The 19,674-nt window shown below is 45.7% G+C and overlaps 1 protein-coding gene across 1 annotated transcript in view; it reads left to right on the forward strand.

Moving 5' to 3' along the window:
* SLC22A1 (solute carrier family 22 member 1) overlaps positions 1–17,116 on the forward strand; it is a 30,565-nt gene extending 13,449 nt beyond the window's left edge. Inside the window, exons 7-11 of the mRNA XM_025422685.3 lie at positions 3,042–3,256; positions 6,029–6,137; positions 12,355–12,467; positions 13,616–13,715; positions 15,673–17,116. Coding sequence (XP_025278470.1) covers positions 3,042–3,256; positions 6,029–6,137; positions 12,355–12,467; positions 13,616–13,715; positions 15,673–15,739 — 604 coding nt within the window. The 3' untranslated portion in view covers positions 15,740–17,116. The remainder of the gene's footprint in view (positions 1–3,041; positions 3,257–6,028; positions 6,138–12,354; positions 12,468–13,615; positions 13,716–15,672) is intronic.
* The last annotated feature ends 2,558 nt before the right edge of the window (positions 17,117–19,674 follow it).

Consider the following 19,674-nt stretch of genomic DNA (forward strand, 5'->3'; position numbering starts at 1 on the left):
GGAGGAAGGTGGATGAGATGTCAGTGGCTCCTGGCCCTTCCAAAGAGAAGATCCCTACGTCACATCTTGGCACTTTAGAGACCCTGTCAGAGAGGGGCTGTGCCTTTATTGTCCACTGATTATGAGACTCATCTACACATATGGACTCTCCCAGTCTGCTCCTTTCTGCAGGCTGCTCCCTTGCTCCCTATCCTGTGCCCTCAGAGGACACCCGTCCAGCTCCCCATCATCATGGCTTTGTCCTTGGCATGAAGATGGCTCCTCAGTCACTCCCCCGGTGGCTGGACTGTGGGGTCCCCCCTCAGCTGGAGCCACTCTGCTGCTGGTACACTCATTTCCACTTCCACGAAGGTTTTACTAGAACCAAGGGTTTAAGCTAATAGAGTGGTGCCTGGCACATGGTAGCCCCGCAAATATTTGCTGAAGGTTGAATGAATAACCACGGTTCCACGGAATCCATCCTGAGTGCAGGAGACACCAGCCAGGCTCACCATGCCTTCCCTTTGCCCCAGCAGTCACCTGCCCTGGCCCCATGTTGGCCCCAGAGTCCTGCCACCAGCTACATGATGGGCCCCCGGGAATCTTTGCAAACACCCCAGCTGCCTGGTGCACTTGTGTCGCCCTCCTCCCTTCCTCCTATTTCCTCTCACTGCCCCCACTTCCATCCCCTAGGGCACTCCTCTCGTGGGGTGCTTCGGCTCCTCTGCTCTCACACCCCTGCACCCACTCCCTCCGCAAACTCTGCTCTGATCTGAGAATGTCTTCAGAAGCTGCCCTTGGCATCCCCTGCCCCCTTGGTTCCCGGAGTGAGTTTCGTGCTCTTTTGCCTGTGTGGCTGGGGGGCCTCCTGGCTGGCCTCTCTCTTCACGCTGCTGCCCCGCACCCCAGGAGCTACTCATAGAGCAAACAGCACCACACTCCTCCGTCTACACCCTCCACTGGCTTCCTACTCCCCCGAGGAGAACACCGAATCCCTTTCCGTGGCCCACAAGGAGCTGACCCCAGACACCCCTCTTACTGGCCTTCCCTCCACCTCCTCCTTCCTTGCAGCTGCTCGCGAGGCCAACCCAGCTCTTCCCGGCCAAGCAGCTTCCAGAAAGCTCCACATTCTATGACTCAGCATCCTCATCAGCAAGTGGGGGTAATGATAGGACCCACCTCACACGCGTGTTGGCAGACGTGACATTACGCGTGGAAGGAAATGGCTTAGAGCGCGTGTGCTTAACACCAGGGCTGCTGTTTTACCACGGACAACATGCGATTCATGGGTTCTGCCAACAGATGGCAGCCCTGCATGGGCGTTAAGGGCAAAATCCAGGTTGTGCTCTCCTTTCTCTTCAATCCATCCCTTTATTATCAGTTATATGGGACTGTTCGCATTTAACTGGGGCCAAGGGAGGGGCCTGGTGAGCGTCTGGGAAATCAGGGATGATTCAGGACTAGACACAAGAGCATCCCAGTGTTTCCCTGTGTGCAGCTTGATAAAACGAGGGAGTATATTAATGAGAAATATCCGTTGTGATCTCAGTTTGGGAGCTGATAGGCAATTTACTTGCTGGAATAAGTGATTTCTTAGCAACCAAAGTCTCTTCTTGCGGTGTAAATACCAACATAATCATAACATGTTTCTAGTCTCTAAAATCCTATAATGTCACTAAAAAAAAAAGCCCCGTGAGACTCTAAATTCGCCCTGAGTGACTTAGTCGGCCCCCGTGGCTCTCTGTGCCATATTCTTTTTTTTTATTAAGATTTTTATTTATTTATTCATGGGAGACACACATGCACAGAGAGAGGCAGAGGGAGAAGCAGGGGTCTCCAGGATCGCGCCCTGGGCCGAAGGCAGTGCTAAGCTGCTGAGCCACCCAGGGGTCCCCTCTGTGCCATATTCTGAGGCACTGCTCCTTGCCCCTGGAATACAGATGGAGGAGTCACGCGGTGGGTTCCGGGGGGAGGGGAGCAGCTGTTAAACACGGCACCGCTGTGCGGAGGGAAAGACTCTGGACGGCACCTGCTCTGCTCTGCTCTGGGTACGTGACCTTGGGAAGATGACGATGATGACGCCGCTAGTGGCCGTCTTTATGAGTGCTTTCCACGTGCCAGGAGCCACTAGGCACTTACTGTGGGCAGGCAAGGGGTGCAGAGGGAGATGTGGCGAGGACCATCTCAGCCATGCACCTGTCACACCTGTCGTCGCCAGTCCGCAGAGGGCAGATCTCGTCTGTAGGTGGCACTGAGGTAGACACAGTCTGTCTGAATGACGGCTGGCCTCTAAGCCTTACATGTTTGTGGTCAGGACAGGCCCGCTGTCCCCTTGTCAGGGTGGCGCAAGGCGCTCTCCGCGGGGAGGACTCTGGCTGAGTCTCCATGCCTGGGCGGATGCGAGGGGGTCTGAGTGTTCTCCGAAGACCGAATTCCCTTTATTGATGCGGGAACTGAGGCATCGAGGGCTCAGTTAAGTTCCTTGGGGTCACACAGCTCACACGGCAGCCTGATTGTTGAACCTGCTCAGTCACCAGCGCCTTCTCCTGCCCGTGTCCCCTTGTGGCCGCTGGGTCATTAGGGTCATCGTTTGCCATCTCTAGGACACGTGGTTGTATCCTGGAAGTCGTTATGTCACATACACCTTGAGAGGAGCTCCTCACTGAGGCCCCCCAGGACAGCCTTCCTAATTTTGTACCCCCTCTTCCCATTTCGCTCCAAGACATTTTATTTTATTTTTAAAGATTTTATTTATTTATTCATGAGAATACACAGAGAGGGGAGAGAGAGAGAGACAGAGACACAGGCAGAGGGAGAAGCAGGCTCCATGCAGGGAGCCCGACGTGGGACTCGATCCTGGGTCTCCAGGATCACACCCTGGGCTGAAGGCGGCGCTAAACCGCTGAGCCATCCGGGCCGCCCGCTCCAGGACATTTTAAATCGAGTGACACACATTGCTCTCCAGCTCTTGGGGACCTTTGTCTTCGCTGCCAGAATCAAACTCTCTCCCATCCCGCAGACAGGAGACTCCACCCGAGACTGTGCTTCTCCCTTGTGCTCAGGTTCACGAGCTCCGTGCTCTACCAGGGTCTCATCATGCACGTGGGCGCCACTGGTGGGAACCTCTACCTGGATTTCCTTTACTCGGCTCTGGTTGAATTTCCCGCGGCCTTCATCATCCTGGCCACCATCGACCGCTTCGGCCTCATCCGCCCGTTGGCCACGTCCAATCTGGTGGCGGGGACAGCCTGTTTCATCATGATTTTTATCTCACACGGTGAGTCATGCCTTTCCCCTATCTTCTCCGTAATCGAACTATCGAACTGAGGGAACACTGTTTCAATTCCTTGATACTCCCCTCGAACTAGAACAAAGACAAAGACGGGAGGGAGGTTACCTTAGTCTCCAACTGGGTTTTTACAATTTTTAAAATTTTTAAATTGGGGTGTAACATACACACTATGAGCAGATGACAATATACAAGGTGATGAAATTTTGCGTGTGTGTATCTGTGTACATCTGGGTACCATGACCTAGATACATGGAAGATTTCCAATGCTCCGGAAGGCTCTCCCATGTTCCTTGACAATCTGTACTCACCCTCCCTGCTCAGATCACCACAGCTCTGACCTCTGTCACTGAAAAGCAATGTTGACAGCTCTTGAATTTCATACAAAAGGAACCATAGCACATATATTTGTCTGGCTTCATTCACTCACTCCATCTGTGAGATTGGTCCATGCGGTCACACCGGAGTGTAGTTAATTCCCTTTCATTGTTGGGCAGCATTCCACTGTATGAACCCCATGCTACTTATCTGTCCCACTGTTGATTGACACTTGCGTGGCTTTCAGCGTCTGCCTGCTGGGATCTAAGCCGAGTGAACATTCTGGTACATGTCTTTTCATGGGCATAGACTCTCATTTCCCTTGGGTACAAATCTGTGAGTGCATTTGCTAGGTCAGGGGTGGCTCTAAGTCCATACAAACAGGTTTCCAAAATGGTTGGACCAATGCACACTCCAACTGATGATGCCTGAGCGCCCCAATTGTTCCACATCCTTGCCAGCACTGGGTTTTGCTAGTCTTTTTGACACCAGACATTTTGGTGAGTGCTGTGCTTTAGTCCATCCTTCTTACCACCCAAGATAATCCAAAGTAGAATAACTTGAGTCGGTTTTCAACTGAGTACACAAATTGCCTTTCATATTTGTTATTTTGGGGAAGACTGTTGAATAAACACTAAGGCAGATTTGCTATTTTCTCAATGTTTTATTGCTCGTGCTCTGCCCTTTGTGGGTTGAGTTGTTTTGGTTAGCTTTTCTGGAGGGTATCGTGGGATGAGTTCCCTGAAATCTGTATTCTCAAGAACCTGAGCCCCCCCATGCCCCCCAGGGCCCTCCTCCCATCCCCTACCCTTTCCACTTACATCGATAGTCCTTGTCACCTTAGATGATAAACACTCCCTCCTCCAGGAAATATTTCAAGTACCTTCTGTGTGGCCAGCACGCATCTAGGCCCTGGATCTCAGCAATGAGCAAAGTGGAGAAAGTTCTTGCTTCACAGAGTTTACAGTCTAGAGGGAAAAAGAGAAGGGGAAGCTTGGTGGGTGTTAATCCTTTGTGTGGTGGTCGGGGTGGCATTAGGAGACCTGATTGAGGGGAGCAAGCAGTGTCACCATCTGGAGAATGTGCTTCCCACACAGGGGGACAGAAGAGGGAAGATCCCAGAGAAGGGTAGAGCTGAGCATTCTAGGAGCGGCTGGGATCCCTGTGCCTGAAATCAGGAGAGCAGGGGCAGGAGTGGTGGCACAGAGGTTGGGGATAGCAGGAGGCGGCCTTGGGCTGCTTCTCCCGTGTGGGAGGGAAGCACTGGGGGCTATGGGCAGGGACGTGCCCCACGGTCTGTGTGGCTGCTGAAGGGAGTGGGGCCCGAGGTGCTAAGGGAGCCAGGGCAATGGAGCAGCTTGCCAGGTTACAGACCCCGGGGTTTGTATGCAAGGCCCTCCCTGGAGAGTCTGTCTGGGTGAACTTCCTCATCTCCTTGCTATTGGAAGCTGGGGGGTGTACTTGATTAAGTACACCCTTGATTGGCCATCCTTGACCAGAGGCTGGGAGACTGGGTTGGACCTGGCGGTAAGTTCATTCCCGAGGCCATCGCATCCTCTCTCCCAGGAGCCTCGCGCTGGTGGAATAAAATGAAGCATGTCTTCCATGAGCAGCCAGTAGGGGACAGGGGTCAAGACAACATAATTTCTGCGACCCCACAGGCTTTATTAGTCACTTGGCATGTCACAAGAGCCACTTGCTTTTTGGTGTTTGGGGTAATCCAGGTAGAGCAGATGACGATGCCCAATTCTTCAATTGGTCCTCAGTAGGGGGACGGCTTCCTGGAGCCCCATGCAAGCAGGAGCCCTGTAGCCCTCTACTCAGATGAGACAAGGGTTTGCTTCCCTTGTACTCACATCTGAGACTGTCTGGAAAGGTGTTCTGTTTTTAAAAAAAAATGTATATATTTGGAAATGAAGGCTAGATTGGGGATTAGAAATCTGGTCTATCAGCTTCAGGGATGCTGCCTAAGTGGCTGCATTTATTGTTGACCTACTATGTCAGGGTCTAGCAGCGATGCAATTGCAGAGAAATTAAAAAGCCAACGTTTCTGGAGTGGTCGTGGTGAACATGTGAACATGTGACATAAATCATCTCAAAATCTCATAACAGCTTACAGGTTGGCTATAATTGTTCTCATTTTATAGCTGAAGAAACCAAGGCCCAAGGAGGTTAAGTCGCATGGCTGACAGGAGGCAAAGCTGAGATCCTAAATGCTTGTTTTTTCCTCTGCACAAGGGAGCCTCCCTCCTGTGTCACCATCAGGTTCTGGAACCTCTCAGCCCTCAGTTACTTATTCCAGAATGAGAGGGTTAAACAAGGCAGTGTTTCTGGCTCTTCCAGCTCTAAAGTCCAAGCTTCCTAGCGTGGCTCCTCAAGGGAGGGAACTCCGTGGGCACAGTCTCCACATGAGTCCCTCACCTCTGCGTGTCTCCTATCCAGATCTACACTGGCTAAACATCACAGTGGCTTGTGTTGGCCGAATGGGAATCACCATCGTGTTCCAAATGGTGTGCCTGGTGAACGCCGAGCTGTATCCCACGTTCGTCAGGTGGGTGCACAAAGTGGGGGGAGAGAGGGGAAGGAGGTTGGGTCACCACTGACACAGCTGGGCATCAGCCAGGCTCAGTAAGGACCAGATTTCAAGACGGTTCCTCAAGGCTCCCGAAAAGTTTGGTCCGTTTGGACACTGAGGTGGGCTGTGGGCCTCAAAGAGAAGGTCAGTGCCTAATTATGGAAGAGAATGTGAAACGGGAAGATTAGAGTAGAGCGTGCAGTGGGCAAGCAGAAGAAGACAGGCACCTGCATGGAGAGAGCCCTGGGCAGCAGTGCGAGACGGAGTTCAGCCCAGCCCTCGGCTCTGACTGCTTGCATTAATCCAGCAGCTGCACTGACATCTGTAGACATAACTTGATTAAACAGAGTTCTGCTTGGTACAATGACCACACAAAGCATTTCTAGAATCTTCCATTTTGCCCTAATATTGTTGTTATTTCCTTTTTACAGATGAGGAAGCTGAGTTTCAGAGAGGGAGAGAGAATTTGCAAGAGGCACACAGCCAGAAAATGGCAGGGCGTCTTTCTGACCTCAAAGCTGGGCATTTCCCGGGATGATACAATACATTTCAATATATTTAGCAGCAGGCCTAGAAGACTTATTATTTTTATTTTTAAAGATTTATTTATGTATTTTAGAGAGAGAGAGCGCGAGAGCATGAATAGGGGGTGGGGCAGAGGGAGAGGGAATGATTCTCAAGCAGATTCCCCCTTGAGCACAGAGCCTTGCTTGGGGCTCAATCTTGAGACCCTGAGATCATGACCTGAGCTGAAATCAAGAGTTAGATGCCCAATGACTGAGCCACCCAGGCGCCCCAGGCCTAGAAGACTTATTGTTTAAAGTCAGAGTTAGACCAAAATTCACTGTAACATGCAGTTTGTTGAGTTTTAATTATATGCGTGTTCATTTACCAGCTACCACAATCAATATGGAGACATTTCGATCACTTTCAAATGCTTCCTCACGTCCCTTTGCAATCAGTCTCCCCTTTCCCCACCTCCAGCGCCTGGTACCCACTGCTCTGATTTCTCTCCCTCTGGTTTTACCTTTTCCAGAATGTTGTTATGTAAATGAAGCAACATGTCATGTAGCCTTTTGAGTTCACCTCCTTTCACTTAGCACAATGGGGGCCATCCAAGTGGTTGCAGACTTCCAAGCTCTGTTCCTTCTGAGTGCTGAATGGTGTTCTAATGTGTGAATGATGTACCACGATTTACTTATCCATTTGCCAGTGTATTGGCATTGACTGTTTCTAGTTTGCAGTGATTACAATATAGCCACTCATAAACACTCAGGTATGAATCTTCAAGTGGATATATGTCTTCAAACCTCTTGGGCAAAAACCTACGAGTGGCTCATATGAGGTGAGCTTAAATTTATAAGAAAATCTCAGAATGTTTTCCAAAATGGCTGTACCGTTTCTTATTCCACCAGCCATATGTGAGAGATCCAGTTGCTCTACATCCTCATCAGCACTCGGTATTGTCAAGTTTTTTATTTTTCCAGGTCATTCTGGGAGGTAGTTGTATCATTGTGACTTTAATTTGCATTTGACTAATTACTAACAATGTTGAACATCTTTGTAAGTACTTATTGCCATCTGTATTTTAGGAAACTATTTATTTATTTATTTATTTATCTGTTTATTCATAAAAGATCTTATTTATTTATTCATGAGAGACACAGAGAGAGACAGAGACATAGGCAGAGGGAGAAGCAAGCTCCCTGAGGGGAGCCTGATGCAAGACTCGATCCCAGGACCTCAGCATCATGACCTGAGCTAAAAGCAGACGCTCAACTACTGAGCCACCCAAATGCCCAGACACTTAGTTTTAAATGAAGATTATTTTTATTGTAAAAGTGATTAACCGCTTTTTTTAAAGTTTTAGTTCTGACTTTCATTAGAATTTGGTATTTTCCCTTAAACTCTTTTTTCTGTCTGTTATGGTTTCCTATTCCCCAAGCCATCATGCTAGTGGTTTCTAAGAAATATTCCAGTTCCCCAAACTCTTACCTGCACAGCAATCTGAGCCCCTCAGATAGCCAGATTATGCAAAGGTGGCTCTGATTGACTCTCCTCTTCCACGCCTGTCCTCCATTACAAGGCCCTGTCTTATACTCTCATCTGTAAAAGTTTACTTAGACTGTGTACAAAGAGATGAAGGCAAATTAAAGAGAAAATTCTTCAACGTTGGGCATCCTGAGCCCAGAGTCTAAAATAGCTCAGCCAAACAATCCCATTTTCATGGCCACTGGACCCAAGGGACTGAGTGAAAGTATAAACTGTCAAAGGTGCTGGGTGCTTGCTCCTATGTGAAGAAGGCCAAGCGATCCAAAGCAGAGATAAAAATTCTTGGGAGACTATGGGACAAGATGCTAGAAATGGAAACCTATCTGAAAGTCATGTGCAAAGGAGAACTGATTTAGTGAGGGAAAGGCAAGGCTGGGCTATGAATTGCAAATTAAAATTGAAATAAGCAAAGTTTAAAAGTCTTGGAAATCACACACACACACACACACACACACACACACACATGCTTGCATGCACATGTCCCAAAGAAGATACCTGAAATAATGAAACAAAAAAACTTCAGGAAAGAAAAAAAACTTCAAAGAAACTTCTGGAAATAAAAGAATGTTTGAATCTATGATTTGAAGTGGCACTTATGTAACAGGAAAAATGAACTCAGAAGGAACAATGGTAAAGAATAGTCTAGTTAAGTTACTGAGCTGAAAGTTTAAGTCACAGATTTATAGGGAGAACATCAAATTGATTATAATATTGAAAATCACTGAATGTGGGATTAAAGTGAATGTGATTTTGATGACAGAACAGCAATAAATGTCATAAATCTGCTAATAAAGAAATGCTAGAAGACAGGGAGGGAAAAGGGAGGGAGAGGGGATGTTGGATGTGATGTAATGCACTGGTTTCCTTAGTATAGTTTTTCCAGCTTGGATAAAAATGTATTATTAAAAGCTGATGTGGCGTGCCTAGGTGGCCCAGTCGGTTGAGCCCCTGACTCTTGATTTCTGCTCATGATCATCATGATCTCATGAGGTCATGAGATCGAGCCCTGCATCCCGCTCTGTGCTCAGCAGAAGTCTGAGATTCTCTTTCTCCCTCTCTCTCTGCCCCTCCCCCTGCCCACCTGTGTGCCCTCTCTCTCTCTCAAATAAATACAATCTTTTTAAAATATGCTGATAGGGGGAGCCATCCCTGGGTGGCTCAGTGGTTTAGAGCTGCCTTCGGCCCAGGGCATGATCCTGGAGACCCGGGATCGAGTCCCACGACGGGCTCCCTGCATGGAGCCTGCTTCTCCCTCTGCCTGTGTCTCTGCCTCTCTCTCTCTCTGTGTCTCTCATGAATAAATAAATAAAATATTTTTTTAAACAGCTGATAGATTATATAGTGTTTTAGGTGCATTTTAAGATGAACAAGCAAACACTAAACAGTGATACAATTTTATTAAAATCAGTGCACAAAGGGATAAAGGAAGTTCAACTATATACATTTTATAATTGTTTGTAATAGGAAGTTAATGAATACTGTCTAAAGAAATAGAGTATAAAATGTATTATATAAAGCTATAAAGGTAACATTTGAATAAAAATACAAACCTTCCAGGGCTCCTGGCCGGCTCAGTCAGAAGGCCATATGACTCTTGATCTCGGGATTGTGAGTTCAAACCCCACATTGGGTTTAGATTATTGGGGAAAAAAAAGTTAAAAAAAATATAAACCTTCCAGATTATCAGAAAAAAAAAATACACATGTTGAAAATAAAACACTAGAAACAACAAATGCATGACATAAAAGCTAATGACAGAATTAAGAGCAAGCATTTCTGACCTTTAAATAAACACAAAGAGGCCCAACTCCTCTATTGACAAAAGGAGACTCCTTTAGTTGGTTACAAAGCAAAACTGAACAATTTGTTGCATAGCTGATGCACAACTTTTCCTTGGAAAGGTTGAAAAGAAAAGAATGCATGAAAGCATATCAGTAAATGCAAACAAAAATATAGCAAGGGCCACAATCTTATCAGACAAAGTTGAATTTATGCTAAAAATGTATTTAATAAGATAAGGAAGTCCCTAAACAATGATAAAGAGGAAATCCACAAGGTCTCATGGGGAGATTTTACAAAACACTTAATTAATAGAAAGCTCCAAAGATACTTAAACTGTTTTATACACAGAAAAAGGAGAAAGATTAAAAAAACATTTTAATAAAGTTGGCATAATATTGGTATCAAAGACCAACAAAGATAAAGAAAATAAGGAAACTACAGGCAAATATTGTTTGTGAATATTGATTAAAATCCCAAACAATATATTATCAAACAGAATAGTGGAGACGTTAAAATGATAATATATCATATCTAAGATGAGTTACTCAGGAACACAAAGATAGTCCAATATTAGAAAATCTAATACTATAATTCATGCTAATAAATTGAAAGTGTTTTTATAGAGCTAATAAATTAAAAGCTAATAAATTAAAACTGTATCTCTACAGATAGTAAAGAACATTTAATAAAATTCAACATCTGAAAAAAAAAATTCAACATCTGCTCTTATTATTACAATCTTTCCATTAAACAGGGATAGATAATTTTGCATATAATTTCCTCAGTATGCTTTTTCCAGCTAAGAAGAAACATATCATTAAAAGCTGATAAAGTAAGTTATAAATATTTTTAAAGACATAGTGGTAAACACTAAGAGGTGATATAACCAACTAAGATAAGGTAGTTGGGGGGAAGGATTGGGAAATAAATGGAATGTACTACTCTTACAATTACAACTGTAGGTAGTAAGAGATATGCAAATAATCATAATAGAAGAAACTTAAAAGTAATATCCTGAAGAATAAAGCTTTTCTCAGTGTAGTGTTCCTACTTAACCATGCTTTTAAAACATAGCTCAAGATTATTTATAGGAATGCAGAAATATCCAGCACTGAACAAGGTAATACTTATCAATAGTTACAAGAAATATGAATTTTCTAAACATCCCAGTTAAAAGGCAAAGATTGTTGGATAGGACAAAAAGGTTTTCCCAACTGTGTACTATCTACAAGAAACTCACTCTAAATATAATGATAAAGCTTGTTTAAGAGGAAAAGAATGGGAAAAGATGCTATAAACAGAGGTAGTAGAAGCTTAAAAGGATGGAAAAAGATATTCCATGCAAACACTAATTAAAAGTGGCCATATTCATGGGACGCCTGGGTGGCTTAGCGGGTGAGCATCTGCCTTTGACTCAGGGTGTGATCCTGGAATCCTGGGATCGAGTCCAACATCGGGCTCCTGCATGAAGCCTACTTCTCCCTCTGCCTGTGTCTCTGCCTCTCTCACTCTCTTTCTGTCTCTCATAAATAAATATATTTTTTTTAAAAAAAGTGGCCTTATTCATATAAGACAGAATAGATGTCAGCACAAAGACAATTACCAGGCATGGAGAGGATCCCTTTCAGGTAGATCATTTCTCTGTTTCCCCCTCTAGTTTTCTTTGTTCTCCATTCCTTAATATTTTCTCTCTACCCTTCCCTATCTCTTCATGTAAACAAACAAACGAACAACTCACACTAACCAATTCTCCAACTTTTCAGAAACCACCTAGGCATCCTCTTCAATTCTGATGTTAACCACCTGGAGTGAGCATAGACCCCACAGGTTAAGGGCTCAGTTCCACAAAACACTGCCCCCACCTCAGATGCCAGGCACAAGCCTCAGGCTGTCACCTGTACTTCTGACCCACTGGCTATAAATCAGGATTCCCATTACCACCTCCTTAAATTCAATAATTTGGTATCATGTTTCATAGAACTCAGAGCAACACTGGCTTACTTTCTGGCTTATTGCTATAAAGGACATAATAAAGGATATGAACTAATAGCCAGATGGAGAGGTACTTAGTATGAGTATGGAAGGGTCCCAAGCACAGGAGCTTTTGTTCCCATGGCTTGGGGTGGGCCACCCTCCCAGCACACAGATACGTTCACCAACCTGGAAGCTCTCTGAACTTACAATTTAGGGTTTTATGGAGGCTCTATTATGTAGGCATGGCTGATTAAAAATCATTGGTCATTGGTGACTAACTCTATCTCCAGCCTCTCTCCCCTCCCTGTTCTTGCTCTAGGATAAGGTTAACATTTGAAAAAACTGAATAACAGAGATATCTTTTCTGTTCTCTGTATTTTATCAGGAACCTTGGAGTGATGGTGTGTTCTTCCCTATGTGATTTGGGTGGGATCATCACCCCCTTCCTGGTCTTCAGACTGATGGAGATTTGGCACGGCTTGCCGCTTACTTTGTTTGGTAAGACTTCCTGGGATATTTATTATTCTTTCTTTCCAGCCCAGCATGATTGTTTAATAACGACTTGATCAGTGAATAATATCTTCCGGTGAGTTTACAGAAGACAAGTGAAGGGGGTGAAGGATGGTGCCTCCCCTCCCGTTATCTCCTGGCTCACTCTGTCTTGCTTCATGGGAAAGAGAAGATGCCATTCCTGGAAGGCAGGCCAGAGGTTTATATCTGATGGCTCTAGAGTCCAGTAATTCATCCTACAGGACAGAATTTGGGAGACATTTTGACATAGCCTGCTGCTTTCTTATGAACTTGACTCCCAATTTTTGTGTATTTGACATGTAATTGCTGGAGGCTTGAAGATGCTAAGTTATTACCCTTCTTCTTTCTGCTTAACAATTGAGAACAGACACAAGGAGACAAATGGGAATCAAAGTTTGGTATCTGCTTTGTTAGTGATTAAGTTGGATTAGAGACAGAGGAGGAAACTCTTGTTTCTCTCCCCAAACCAAGACCTCAGGACCTCCAAGACCCTGCTCAGCCACTGAGCAGAAGGCAAAACGGCTGTCCGTGGACAGAGAGCTTCTGGGTCTGGGCCCCAGGCAGATCCACCAGGGAGTGGGAAGAGGAGAGAGGAGGAGGGAGGGAGAGGGAGAAACGAGAGAGGCCCATACTGCTCACAAATATATTATCTATGCTTCAAGCCATATATGTAATAATATAATATTAACATACAGTAACTATAGTATATGTATGGTAATTTCTATACTATAGTATATACATAGTTTATATATAGTAACCATAACATATTATATATAAAACAAATCATTATACTATAATTCTCTAATATGTATAGTTTTATTGTGGCAACTATAATATATGTAATATATATTATATGTAATAATAAATAATCCCCTAATACTTAAACATCAGTAGAACATACAGGAAGTAAAATGAAGGCAACATTCCCTTTTCTTACTCTGAAATTTCTCCAATTATTCTACTACTTTAATTTTTTCCTAGATGTTCCTGACTTCTAAAAACCAGTATCCTTCCCAGGTATATCACCTAGCAGCCCTTTAGTTAGCAGCCAGCATCCTAGGAGTGGCACTGGCTGTGCTCTAAAAGGCTCCCTGTGAATTCTGTTTCCTTTGAAGCGGGGTTGGGCCTGGTTGCTGGGGGAATGACGCTGCTTCTTCCTGAGACCAAAGGGATCACCTTGCCAGAGACCATCGAGGATGCAGAGAACCTTGGGAAGTGAGTGCACGGTGCTCTGGGGCTCGGGGCCCACCAGACTTGCCTTCTGGGGCCTCCATTTCCTCCCTCTGTCTTAATGGATTAGGAGAGCTTTGTAGATTAGTATGTGTGTGTGTGTGTGTGTGTGTGTGTGTGTGTGTGTGTGTTTTCTTACTCCCAGAGCTGCTGGAGAAACACAAACAGCCACTGGCTCTGGGTACGGAAAGATTGGAGAGCACGAATATGTGATTTTTGCTGGGCAGTTATCTGTTCTAAACTGTGGGACAGAGCACATGTGTCTGAGATGCTGACTGATGAAGGACAGAGTCCCTAGCTCATCCCTGGAGCTAACTGCTCTGCATTGGGAACTATGTTTATTTATTAATATTTTATTTATTTATTCATGAGACACACACACACACAGAGGCAGAGACAACAGGCAGAGAGAGAAGCAGGCTCCATGCAGGGAGCCCGACATGGGACTCAATCCTGGGTCTCCAGGATCACACCCTGGGCTGCAGGCGGCGCTAAACCACTGGGCCACCAGGGTTGCCCAGGAACTATGTTTAAATCAATCTGTCCTTTTAGCAATTGTTGGTTTAGGTTCTTTAGTGACTCTTTACAAAGAAGAATGACTTAAAATTTTCATTCTTGTGAAGGGGACAAGTGCTTTAATGGAGTCTCAGATTCTACTATTTTTTAATTTTATATATTTTTAGAGAAAGAGCAAGAGCGAGTGGGGGGAGAGGGGCAGAGGGAGAGGGAGAGAGAAAACCTCAAGACTCCCTGCTGAGCACAGAGCCCAACAGGGGCTTGAGCTCACCATCCTGACCTGAGTCAAAATCAAGAGTAGGATGCTTAACCACCAAGCCACCTGGGTGCCCCTCTGATTCTACTCTTAGAGCAATAAAAAAGGAAAGGAATAAATAGTGTTCGAGGAGATGGTCACTCAAGTCCCCGTCTAGGCTCACTCTGTGAATTCCATAGGAAAGACGCATGTGTCCCTGATAATAGTCTGTAGGGTCAGAGTGACCTGGGCTCAAAGCCAGTCATTCACTTGGCCAGTGACTTTGGGGATGTTGTTGAACCTTAAAGAAAGTTAACTTCCTTGCCTGAGAAGTAGCTACAGTAGGACTCAGTTTGGAGGGTCGCTGGGAAAATGCAATGAGATAAAGCAGGTGACAGTGACTAAACAATTGCCTGGGACATAGTAGGTGTTCAATAAATCTGGAATTCTCTCCATTCTTCTCGCATATTGTGTAAACTCCTCGGTGAGTCTCAAAACGGAGTATGTAGAAGAATCAAAAGCGGCTTACTGAAATGCAGATTCCTGGGCTTTCTAGGGTTATCGAGTTGGTAAACGAAAACTGTGCCCCAAGAATCTGTGCTTTTAATAAACTCTGCCAATGAAGTGCATTTAAGTGCTTCATAAACTTCACTTTGAGAAATAATGGGTGTCTCAGCACTGATAAGGGACACTCTATTTTAACTGTAAACACATTTTCTAGTTGCGGACAGATAGCTAATATTGATTACCAGATCATAAGCTGTTTCATTACAATTTGTCCATAGGCACTTGCTTATCTTTTGAAATCTTCCTCTGCTGGCCTCTTCTCTCTTTTGCTAATCTCATTTTCACCTTTTGAAATGTATTCCTATGGACAACTTTGCCATAGTTTCTTTTTCTTTCTTTCTTCTTTTTTGCAATAGTTTTTTTTTTAAGATTTATTTATTTTAAACAGAGAAAGTGAACAGGAGGGAGGGGCAGAGAGAGAGAGAGAGTCTTAAGTAGACTCCCTATTCAGTAGGAGCCCGACTTGGGGCTCGAACCCATGACCCTGAGATCACGACCTGAGCCAAAACCAAGAGTCAGACATTTAACCAATGGCACCACCCAGGCGCCCTGCAACAGTTGCTTAATCAAAACATTGACTTTTTTTTTTTTTTTAACTTTCATTTTTATTTTTGGCTGCTGCAGGATAGCAAAGCCCAAAGAAAACATGATTTACCTTCAGATCCAGACATCAGAACGTGCCGGCACCTGAGAGAGACACTTCGCTCGGAATGAGTGGCAGAGATGAAGATGGGGTTTTCATCTGAAGAAATGCTTACAAACCCTTATTTCTCTGTTCTTCGTCACTCTTGCCTGCCCCTAAACCAATAACTTGAAGAACACTGCATGAGTTTTATTTTCTTCCTTTGAAATCTCCCAAAGCTCTGGTTATCTTTCATCTACTTACCTTTCCTAGTGAGAGCTGTTGGTGGTTACCAGTTACTAATTATCTAAAATATTTTGAAGAGTCAGTAGAATTTAAACATTGCTGTAAAAGAGGCTTGTGTTACTGGTTTCCCACTGTTTTATTCACTCTGAGAGAAAATGTCTTTGTATTTGTAGTACCTATCTTGGCAAAAGTATCTCAACATGTAACTTTCTTGAAGGGCACTTGTTTCTCAAGCATGGCGGCACTTCCAGCAAACCATACCTGAGTCATGTTTGCACACAACTAATAGAATAAAACCTGACCTTCATCCAAAAGCAAGAAGTACTGTAATCTTCTTAGGAAGAAGTTTTGGCCACCTCTGCTCCAGGAGTATTGGATTCAATTTCACTCTTGGTTTTCATTCTTGTTGGTGATTCTAGAAGGTAAACTCCTACGCCAGCTGTAAAGCATTGTACTAAATATATCAAAAAGAGTTCAGTTTACTGTGAGTTATGTGGTACATGGTTCAAGTTCTGGTTGAAGAAGTGATTTCATTCCTATAGAGTACATACAATTTTATTTTAAAATTTCTTTACCAGTGAAATAAATCAAAGACAACATAGTAGCCAGCCCTCAGAGTGTATTGGGAAACAAAGTTCCTAATGTGAACTGGGAGGGATGGTGAGAGACAGGTGGTTGTGTCATAAACACATCTGGCCTCATGGGCCAAGCTCAGTGATCCTCTCAGGGACACAAGACCACAGCGTTCAGGCCTGAGCGGCATTTGGTCTTCCTTTGAGGATGGACATTGGCTACTTGGAAATCTACAGCTTTGCCCTTGACAAAAAGAAAGAAAGAAAAGAAAGGCCCTGTCTTCCGAACTCTATTTTAAAATACATCTGGCTACACGGAGAGGACCAGCACTTCATTTCTGCTCCACGCCAAGGCCCTTGCCTGATATCTTTCTGATCGTAACATATCCTTCAGTCCTAACAAATATATAATGTGGGCTTCAAATCATTTTTTAAAATATGTGTTAGAGGGATCCCTGGGTGGCTCAGTGGTTGAGCATCTACCTTTGGCTCAGGGTGTGATCCCAGTCCCGGGATCGAGTCCTGCATCAGGCTCCCTGCATGGAGCCTGCTTCTCCCTCTGCCTGTGTCTCTGCCTCTCTAGGTGTGTCTCTCACGAATAAATAAATAAAATAAAATATTTAAAATATGTGTTGGAAATGCCTTCTCGGTTCCTTCTTAGAATCCTTTGGTGAAACTTCTGAGGAGGCTTTAGCCAAGAGGAGTGTGTGTGTGTGTGTGTGTGGACTGAGGGTCGGCCTCCTCCAGGGCATCTGCTCACCTGCTCCCCCAATGGAGGGGGGTCTCTCAGGCCTGGAGACCGGGTTTTACCTGGAGCCCAACTGCAGAAAGTGTGTTTGTTGCCTGACGTGTGGCGGGGAGGCCCTGGCAATCCTTCCCCTCTTGCCTTCCTCCATGTGGCTACTGGGGAGCCACAGTCAGTCCAGACTGAGGGCGGAGGGGGCTTGTCAGGTAGCGCCAAGGCAGAGATCAGGCGCTCGCAGAGACAGATGACGTCTAAGTACTCAGGGGCCAAGGAGGCCGCAGGTGTCAGGAGATCAGAGGCCCTTCTGGTGAGGGCCTGGCAGGGAGGCCGCTGGGCCCTTCCTCAGGGAGCAAGGCTGTGGGTCCTATTCATCCAGCAAACAGGTGCCGAGCACCTGCCTAGGTCACCCTGGGCTCTCAGAATAGGCCACACACGGCTGCAGGTGAAGAATGCAACCAATGGACCGATGCAGGAGCTCCCAGCAGCGCTCTGTGCCCTGATTCAGGTGGTACTGGCAGGGGTGGGGGAGCAGGGCAGCCAGGCTCATCAACAGACAGAGGGACATGAGGGTCTGACGACCAACAACCCGGTCCTGCCCCAAACATTCCCTTCAGCATCTAGCATGCGACCCTTCGAGATTTCATCCTGTGGGTCTTGCAAGTCAACCGCTGACATAGGAGAAGTAGAACCCCATGCTGGGGAGCGGGTGAGGGGATGGGGCTGCCCATCGCATGAGAGCAGGTGAGGGCTGGGGGCCTGGGCACAGTGCCCAAGGCGGGCCCATGTAACAGCAGAGCAGGAAGCACTCACTTGCAGCCTTGTGCCTAGGGCGTGGCGTGCCTGGCTCTTGGCTCCTGTCTCAGTGAAGTGTTCTTTCTTTTACCACTTGGGAAAAAGATGCTCACTTTTAAACTGCATGCACATCATGGTTGGTTTATGGAGGTGTTGAATCCATCTTGTTCTCTTTATCCCTCTCTCTCTCTCCACACACACACGCACAAACACACACTACAAATATATTACATTTCACATCACATATTACATTACATATAAAATCACCTCAAACATGCCTGGCTGCATTTGAAATGTCTCAATGGGTACACTTCTCAAACATAGCAGTGAAAAATTTTGCTCTAATTAAATAACTCCCCTCTCCACTAGGTACTAAGCCCTCAAATGTGAGAGAAAGTGTCTTACCTTCCACCCTTTAGGAGAGTGGAGTGGAAGGAAAACCCTCTCTTTGTCCAATGCTGCTGTCCCCTTGGGGACAGGATTGATTCTGGGGATTAGATGGCCTTTTGTTTAGCAAATATGCCTCCCCAGGACCTTTTGGGAATGAAGGTAAGGCTAGGAAGGCAACAAGGAAACAGGGAGATTGCTAGTTGGCTGCCCAGATTTCCAAAAACTCAAAGCTGCTTTCTAGATTAAAAATAGGGGGATGAGGGCAGCCCGGATGGCTCAGTGGTTTAGCGCTGCCTTAGGCCCAGGGCCTGATCCTGCAGACCAGGATCGAGTCCCCCGTTGGGCTCCCTGAGTGGGGCCTGCTTCTCCCTCTGTCTCTCTCTCTCTCTTTGTGTCTCTCATGAATACATAAAATATTTAAAAAAAAAATAGGGGGATGAAGGGAGCTAGAAAGAAGTTGTGGACATAGGTGCACATTTGGCCAGATGGGCCCTTCCAGGCAGGCAGTTCCCGTGCTCCGCCTATGCATCCTTAACCTGTGGAGAAAGAAGCAAGGCTGTGGAAGATGAACAGGCATCCTGCAGCTGGCACAGCTCACTTGTGACAATGATGACTGAGGTCAAGAACATCTACCCTCTCATTGCTGTGACAAGACCCCTCACTGTTTTTTTTTTTTTTTTGTCCCACGTCTATAAACAAAAGGAATTGCAATAGCCACATGATCCAAAAGAAATTTACTGCACGTTCTGTGGCTGTCCCTGACACAGCCCCTTGCTGGTGATTTCAGATGGAGTCTCTGTGGGTCCCAAGAGGGTAACAATAGGGGTGTTTGAAGAGTCAGAGAGCAGCTGGGGAGAGAAGTTGGGAAGGCACGGCCCCGTCCTCCATCCTTCTCATCAGACTCTAGTTGTGCTTCCGACTAGTCAGGGAGGGAGAGGTGGGACTGTTCAGAGCATCCTGCTTGGCCACATAGTGACCCAAATTTCCAGGAAAACCTTTCTGTTTGCATCTATGCGTTGGGAGCCCTCTAAGGGTGACCAAAATGTTCACCGTGTGCCTGGACCGGCTATGAGTCAGCGCACCCCCGTCTCCCACCTCTGTGACTTCTTTCCCAAGGGTTGATGTCATTTCCTTTGACCCCACACTCTGTAATTTGCTGTCCAGCTCAAAGCTTGAGAGCGTCTGGTTTTTATCTGCAGTATCCCAGGCATTCACATCATTACTACAATGTAGGATCGTTCTTGGTTGTGGACGTGTAG

This window comes from Canis lupus, chromosome 1, assembly GCF_003254725.2.
Source record: "Canis lupus dingo isolate Sandy chromosome 1, ASM325472v2, whole genome shotgun sequence".
NCBI classification, from domain to species: Eukaryota; Metazoa; Chordata; class Mammalia; order Carnivora; family Canidae; genus Canis; species Canis lupus.